The sequence below is a fragment of the Manihot esculenta genome, chromosome 8 (genome assembly GCF_001659605.2).
Source record: "Manihot esculenta cultivar AM560-2 chromosome 8, M.esculenta_v8, whole genome shotgun sequence".
NCBI lineage: Eukaryota > Viridiplantae > Streptophyta > Magnoliopsida > Malpighiales > Euphorbiaceae > Manihot > Manihot esculenta.
The window spans coordinates 6,975,479-6,983,929 of NC_035168.2; the positions used below are offsets into that span (position 1 = coordinate 6,975,479).

An 8,451-nucleotide genomic window follows, 5' to 3' on the forward strand; every position below is an offset into this window, starting at 1 on the left:
ACCCAGGTTCGGCCGCCGAAAGTCAAGTTCGGCCGCCGAACATACATGCGTTTTGGAGGCACGTTAGGCCCCCGAAAGCATGAGCGAGGGAAGTTCAGGTTCGGCCGCCGAAAGTCAAGTTCGGCCGCCGAACATGGCATGCATGCGGAGGCAAGTTCGGCCCCCGAACGTGGTCTGGCCAGCCACTATAAAAGGGGCACTTAGCCGAAATGGGCGAGCTTTCTCCCATTTTCGGCCACAGCTAGCTTCCGACCTCCCTCTTCCAAATCTAGTGTTTTTCCTTCAAATCCCCACCATTTTTCTTGAGTTTTAAGCTTGCATTGAAGGTTTTGAACTTTTGAAACGAGTTTTGGAGCTTTGGGAACTCAGGAGCTCATTTTCGTGGATCTCCAAGTTTAGGTCGTCTCCCTCTCGATCTTCAAGAGGTAAGAGCCGATCTTAAGCTCAATGCATGTTTTAAGTAAGTTTTAAGTGATTTTATGGGGTAGAATGGCATGTATAGGGTTGTATGAGTTTTTAAGCAAATGTTAGGTTTTATGGGATTTTTGAACAATGTGGCATGTTTGAGTATGTTTGAAGTGTTGTAGTTGGGGTATATGTTTGTTTGAGGCCCCTAGGAGCTTGTATGCATGTTTTTGGTTGAGTTTATGCATGATTTGAGCTTGAGAGGCGAAATGTGCTGAAGGGAGCTGAGTTTCTGCCATTCGGGAGAAACTCAGGTTCGGCCGCCGAAGGGACTTTCGGCCGCCGAACCCCCTTGTGGAGGCAGGCCTTTCGGCTGCCGAAGGTGCCGCCGAACGTGCATGAGTTTCGTCTCTGTCCGGGAGTTTCGGCCGCCGAAGGTGCCGCCGAACCTGCCTGACTTTCGGCTCTGGAGGGACTTTAGGCCGCCGAACCTGCCGCCGAAAGTGCCCTGTTCAGCCATTTCTTGCATGTTTGTATGTGATGTTTTCATGATGTTATAGGGGGTTTTTGGGGAGTATATTAGAGTTATGTTTATGTATGTTTGGTCCCTCATTGGAGTCCACCTGTGTAGGTTCGGACCCGAGGAACCGAGGACCCCAGCAGTGAGCCAGCTGCTACAGAGTTTATCAGAGCTAGCCAGAGGTGAGTGGAATAAACTCTAAGTTTTAAAAATAAATGAAATATGAATTTTGAGCATGATCCATGCATCATGAATGCCATGAGATATAGTAGGTTGCTTGCATTAGTATTCACGAATATGTTGCATTGCATTTATGATGTTGATGTGGATTGGTTATTGGATGACCCTTTAGTCCTCATATGATATGATGATGCTACGGCATGAGATATGGTATGGAAGTCCAGGTTGTACCCATTCTACGTCCCTGGCACGATGTAAGAGGAAGTCCAGGTTGTACCCATTCTACGTCCCTGGCACAGTTGGACTGTATGATATGTTATGTTAAGAGAAAGACCGGTTGTACCCATTCTACGTCCCGGCACAGTTGGACTATGTAGAGGACTATTGGTGACAATACCATCCGAGATGTGATTAGTTGTGGTGTGTTGCATTACATAATGGCATGAAATTTTAATGTATGTTTTCACTATTCTGCTCACTGGGCTTTGTAGCTCACCCCTCTCCCCTAACCCCAGATGTGCAGGTACAGGGTAGACCAGGAGGTTAGCCAGAGATATGAAGAGTGTATGTAATAGTTAGTTTGTGGACATGACAGTTGTATTATGATGTAATGTAAGAGATTTCAGTATATTATAGTTATGTTATGTGAAATGATATTGAGGATTAGATATTGTGCATGACATTATGTATTGAGGTATCCCTTTTATTACATGATCAAAATGTTTTATAATGTCATAGAGTCAACTCATCTCATGATGTATTTGCCCTTTGAGGCATTGTTGAGGTCCCACAGAGGGATCATAAATATGATTATGACTATGTACAGTATATGTTCAGGTTGAGTTGGATGTTTGAAAGAAAAGTTTTAAATTTTTATGCATGTTGTTGATCATGTATGGGATTATACAGGTTTACAGGTTATGTCAGGCTTGCTACGGGTCCCGGCGGCCTTAAGTCGACCCGGATCCTAGCGCCGGTAGCGGTCCGATTTCCGGGTCGTTACACTAACGGAACGGAATATGCAATCCGTTAGTGAAGCCCGTGTTAAATTTCTATTTCAATACTAACGGACATTTGATCCGTTAGTGACAGCAACGGACATCTTCGTTGTTAATCCATTAGTGATACTAATGGACTTAAAATCCGTTGATGAATAATTTATCAACGATATTTTTTACAACGGATTGAATCCGTCACTGACCGTTAGTAAAATATATTACTAACGGAATATCTTTGTTTATTAACGGAAATTTCCGTTATTATTATTAAAAATTCTTAATTGAAACCGAATTGATAATTTCTGCATTGACTTCAAGTCCATCCTAAGTCTAGGCTTCAATGGCATCAACACCATCCTCTATCAAAAGTATAAGGACCATTCTTCAACACCAAAGCCCTTCTCTCTTCTGAATCAAAGTTAAACAAAAAGATATGTGCCTTAACTAGGTGAACAAAGATGAAGCCATACATTTTCTATTTACTCATGCAGATTTTTAGATCCCTTAAAATCTAGGTTTTAACCTAGACTCTTCTAATCGAGGCATTCTTCCACTGATGAATTTTTAGTTGTAGCTCATTCGTATAGAACTTCACCAATTTTTTTTCATTTGTCACCATTAGAGGCATAAAAATTAGCTCATACATTGGGCCTTTGATCTATTCCTTGCAACCATATCAGCCAAACTCTTGTCCCTTTGTATGGCTATCAATTCCTTCACCATTCTTTTCATCCAGACTCTTATCACTAACCATAACTTTCTCATCATCTTCTCTTCCTTCCTAATCATTCATCACACACAATCCTTCCTAATTATTAACATTTTCACTGCAATCACCTTCTCTTGGCCTAGTTGATGCAAATTGTTGGTGACTTATGATTCTTCCTCCTCTTTTCAGAAACAGTGTACGGTAGTACGTTAGCTTTTCAAGTTCAATTTGCATCGAGGGAAAAATCACTACCCGTATGAACCTTCTTGAATATGATAGTATAGGATGGTAGATGCAACTGCTTTCTTATATTTGCAATTAATGTGAAATTACCCTTTTATTTTGATCGTCTAAAAATAATATAAGAATTTAATATTTTTATAAAACATTTAAAAATTTAAATTATCAGATTTAAGTTAATATCTAAATTAAAATTATTATCAATTAAAGAATATAATCATTCTAATGTTGAATCAGTATTTGACTTAAGTCCTTCAAATGGTAATTGAAATATTAGGTTTTGGAAAATGATGAATATTTTTTCTTAAAAGAAAAAAGAAAGAAAAAGAAGAAGAGTACAGCGTAGGGAATGTCTTGGCTTGCTTTCAAGGTATTCATGAATATTTCGTTGTAATTAATTAGTAACGGCTTTTTATGGAATTTGGTAACTAAAAATGCTCGAACACTATTGCCAACTCAGCCTTGAAAAAGAGTCACGACAGAGAAGACTCTTGCAAGGTTTAACTGCGAGATGCGAGATTTGAATTTTAAACCCTAGATCTTTTTGTTGCTTGAAAAAATTATACTTGAATTCAATCGTGTACAATGGCGATTGGTATGAAAATCAATTAAAGTACTATGTACTCGTATATCAAGTCCTAAGGTGAAATACCCAAAACTGAACATAACGTATACCTCAATGAAGCATATCTTTTTTATTTTGGATCTGGAAGAGGAAGGAGAGCGAAAGCATCAATCTCCATCTCATGATTCCGGCAATTACAAGCAAAACCAAGGTTTTAAAAGCATTAATTGAGAAAGAAAACCTATTTTTCAACAGCTTGAGCATAAAGTCATGAAAAGGGAGGATAGGGAGTTGAACACAGGAGAGTAATAAATTTGAGAAAAAATAGAAATAGCAATTTGATCTTTTCACAATAACAGCAAATAGTGAGAAATGGAAGGGCAAACTAGAAGGATGTAGTAATAAATTTCTCGAAGTGGGAAACTAATAAATAACAGCGACGCCCAAAGACTTTAACAGTAATTGACCCTATCAATATATCAAGGTCGGTCTTAACATCAGCCATCAAAAAGGTAAAATATTAACACCAATCAGAAACTGCTCAAAAAGTATAAATTAGGTCAAAACATCATACAACCATCCAATTTATAGAAGACAAAGTATTAAGTTATAACTACAAACGCAACAACTTAGAAAACATAGAAGTGCGTAAATAGCACAAAACCTATCTCTATGTTTCCTAAGTAGCAGCAGAATTACCCTCCTCTGCAGCAGCTTCAAATGTCTCCCCAGCCACAAGCTCTGGAACCTCATCATCATCATCAGCCTCTTGCGCTGCAGTTGCCGTAGCACCAGCATTCGGTGCCTGCTTCTGGATCTGCTCTGCCAACTTCTTCAGGTTGTCCAAATTATCAGGACCTACAGATCAACAGTTAATTAAAATCCAATTAGTAGAAGAAAGAAAAAGGTTCCAAAGATGAAAAAAAAGATACTGTGTAATAAAAACTGGAATGTTCATACCTAAATGGCTGAGAACTTGAGGGAGAATATCTTGCAATTCTGAACAAGCAGGAATTAAGTACTCATCAGATCTCAAGCAATGTAAGCTCAATTGTACACAAAATTGGAAAAGAAGAATGTTTAAAAGACCTAAGGAATTCAAAAATTCTAGTCTAAATTTCATAATGGCTAATAGGGACATCATAAGCATTTAGATTACGCGTCTACTCATTGTATGCTTAAATTATTAAATGGGTCTGTTATATGGCTTACTAGTTAGATTGCTGTATGCTTGTTGCTGGAAATTTCTTATGAAGCCCGATTCATCCATTCATCCCTTTTTTTTTCTTTCTTGATAATTTATCAATCTAATGCAAAGAAAGTTATTGTACAAGTAGCTTAGAATCAATTAACTTACACTACTTCTTTTTAAATAAGTTAGAGTCTGAAGTAGATTCCAAAATAAGGCCCAAATGTGAAGCCCAAAAAAGCCCAAACTGAGTGAATCAAACCAAACTGACCTGAATCAGCTTGGTTCAATTCAATTGCTTCAGTTGATTTATGCTTTAAAATTTGCATTTATTTCGGTTTGACCAATTCAATTTGAATTGAACCGGATAAATTCTCACCCTTAAATTCAACCGAACCAGTTCATTCATATTGATTCATCCAATTTACTATTGGTTCTTCTAATTCGGTCATGATTCAGGTAAATTTGTTATTCACCTTTTAAATTGGTATCACTAGAATTACTATTGAACCAAATTGTAAAAGTTGTAAGATTCCAACATAAATATATTCATCCCACAGATTAGAATCATTAGGATGGAGAACCGAATCGAGTTGAGAACTGTGAGATTCTAAATACAGTGCCTGGGTAACTTTTAACAGCTATGAAACAAAGAATTCTAAGGTTAGGATCTTTAAACTTTTCTAGTATTTCAGAAGCAATTTTATGAGAGTTCCATAATTTATTTTTGTTTCTTCAAATGCGTATGAACTTATTAATCAATTAATATTTGTCTAAACTTTTTTCCTATATATTGTTTGTGACATCACTATGATGCAAATATTCAAATATACAATATTCATAAAAAGTCAACCCCTGTCCATCTAGTTTTGATTCTTAATCATGCCATTGACAACCCCTAAAGTGTGAAACTCATTATCCTTCCATTTGCCACTAATTCTATAGCTCTTAAATCCTTACAAACTCCTTTACTCAAAATTTTCTGATATTTGATATTTCCCTTAATAGTATCTCACCTACTATTATGCTATTAAAACAACTCAATACCACTTAGAAATCATTTTCTATGCATCACCTTTGATAACATTCCTATTATAATTTATATTCCTTCATATTGGCCTTTGCAGTCGAATCAAAGAATAACACTGCTAACCTTCTTAGCCTCAAGGGCAGGCCACAACCACAAGCATGTCTTGGAAAAACCAAATCATAGCAAATTCAACTAAAGGAAATAAAAATCATGTAATGCCTACAGGTGATGCAAGTATTTAGAGCCATACTCTTAGTCTGTGGAGAGCCGCTGACAACCCATGTATTGGCAGCAATGGATGCTTGAACTGAAATGAAAATTTAAAAGTTTACAAAGAGCATCATGAAAGTTGTGAATAAATCAATCCATGAGCAGCAGGCTTCACCTTTGGGATTTACAAACTGGATAACTATGTCATCCTTGAATATGTTGACTTCCTCAATTGCAGGAATGGCATTGACTCCTATTCTCTTCAATGTGCTCTGAAGCCTTTTATCATCCATGGTTGTAGTCTTGTGTACAGCCTTCTTCTTTCTGTAGTAAGAAGAAAATAATGAGAAAATTTGCAACCAAGTGCTCCCAGAAACTCAATTCGGTCAGAGCCAACCGATCCATAATAACAATTAAACGACACCCAAATGGTAAAATTAATGTGACAGAAGTTCAGAAGCAGCCAAACAGAAATCCAATACAAGGAAACCACTCATTATCACATTCATCTCAATAGTCTCATAGAAGGACATCTTCCCTCGATGAAATTTTACAGCTATTAGCTTTCTTTTTTGTTTAAGCTACTTGATATTGCATACTTAATGAGATAAATTCTACTGAGAACTCTAAAAGTTAGAATTCCGACCTTCTCATGCTGCCCTTTCCACCAGTGCGAACGGCACCTGCCATCTTCATAAGTCTCTCCCTGTTCATCTGCATAAATGAAAGAGGGCAAAAAAGAACAACATCATATCCCGTTCACCAGTTAAAAATATAACCTCAAGAACATGAATACTGAGAATTACGGGGGAAAATACATAAAAATAACTAAAACCCAGAACAGAAAAGGGGCATATAAAACTGATTAATAAAGAAAACAGCACAAAATCGAAGGCCTAACGTCATCTGCTCACAGCAGTTCATCAGCATGAATTGAGTACCCATAATTTCTTGGGCTTATATGCAGATTATATTTGAAATCAGGGTTAGAGAGAAGAAATTTGTTAGATTTACTAAAATTAGCAAGCGAACCTTCAAGCATGCAATACAGAATAGTCGTCTTGAGTTGGAGAGAGTGATGAGAGGCGTAAGTGTGAGAGAAAACGGATTGGGGGAGGAGGACAGAAGGGCCAAGATAGACGAATTGGGGGCGGCTGCGATCGCAAGAGATGTGCTTTTAGGTTTAGCTCGTAAACCCCACTACATAAGACGTAGTTTTAAGCCAAAACATGTCGTTTTGGACCAAATTGCTTATATATAATTTCTAAGCAAATAAAAAATTCTCAATAAATTAAATAATATTTAGAAAAATGTCAGATTTGAAAGTAAAAATTACCAACACTGATAATATAATTATCATGGCAAATTTTATAATTACTTGGTTTTAATCATATTTTGTTTCCAAATCCAATAGGTATTAAACACGTGCTCAACTTTATTTTAACATTATTAATATAAAATTAAATTTATATGAAATAAAGGGTTAGTATTAAGATTTATAATTATATTTTAATTAGAGAAAATGCAAGTAGTATTAATTTTGCATACACCCATATATTTTATAAAAAAAATAATTTATAGAAAACTTAAAATGTAAGTAATAAATTATATTAACTCCATAAGTTTTTTTTATCTATTTAAATTTTCTATAAATTTGCAAGCTGTATTAAAACTATAGGATTTAATCATAAACGGTTAGATGACAATGTTTTATTTTTCATTTTCTTAATTTAATATTTTTATTAATATTTATAATAAAATTAAGTAATTCCTGACTAAATTCCAATTTCAAATTTTCAACATATGTGAGATCTTGAAACTAAAAGTTTTAAAGGGTAAAATGGATTTGTATAAAATAAATTTTTAATATTTAAAAAAAAATCAAATTTTAATATTCGACCGTCGAAACTTTTTAGGTATGGCTGTCAAATATTATCAAGTAGATTCATCTATAACAAGTACTCAGTTCGAAAGAGAGAAAAAATTTTTCTCCATTTCAAGCAGATGTAAGCCCCATACCTATGAGATCAATCTGATGTTCAATATCCCATACAAGTGGAAGTTTGGAGGATTCATCCACTATCTTAGAAAACTCCTTCAACAGCTTTAACTGGTGGTAGTAAAGATAGTGCATCCTCCATTGCACCTTTTGCTCTCACCAATAAAATCAGCGTGCCTCTAGATTTTTCAACTGCACCTTATAGCCTCTGCACTCTCACGGAAACAGTAACTCTTCCCTTCCACTTTAGAATGTTTCGCATAATCGAAAGGCAAAATAATAATCTTCTTTCAATGTCATGTGAACATGTATGAATTCTTCTTCCCCTTATACAAAGCATCAACATCGAACTGTCAAGGACGACCTAACAAAATCCCACAGCAAATTCCACATCAAAATCCACAAC

General features: G+C 36.0%; 1 protein-coding gene across 1 annotated transcript; it reads right to left on the bottom strand.

Moving 5' to 3' along the window:
• Positions 1-4,150: 4,150 nt before the first annotated feature.
• LOC110621790 (nascent polypeptide-associated complex subunit beta) lies at positions 4,151-7,240 on the bottom strand. The gene is made up of 6 exons (XM_021766093.2): positions 7,079-7,240; positions 6,693-6,760; positions 6,222-6,370; positions 6,087-6,143; positions 4,578-4,616; positions 4,151-4,475 (listed from the first exon to the last, which is right to left on the bottom strand). The coding sequence occupies exons 2-6, from the start codon at positions 6,758-6,760 to the stop codon at positions 4,297-4,299; spliced, it is 492 nt and encodes a 163-aa protein (XP_021621785.1). The 5' UTR covers positions 7,079-7,240; the 3' UTR covers positions 4,151-4,296.
• Between the last annotated feature and the right edge of the window lie 1,211 nt (positions 7,241-8,451).

Coding starts and splice junctions, on each gene's coding strand:
- LOC110621790 (XM_021766093.2), bottom strand. CDS start 6,760: ATGAACAGGGAGAGACTTATGAAGATGGCAGGTGCCGTTCGCACTGGT. Junction 6,371..6,692: donor GGAAAGGGCAGCATGAGAAG/GTCGGAATTCTA, acceptor TTCTTACTACAG/AAAGAAGAAGGCTGTACACA. Junction 6,144..6,221: donor CCAGTTTGTAAATCCCAAAG/GTGAAGCCTGCT, acceptor TTTTCATTTCAG/TTCAAGCATCCATTGCTGCC.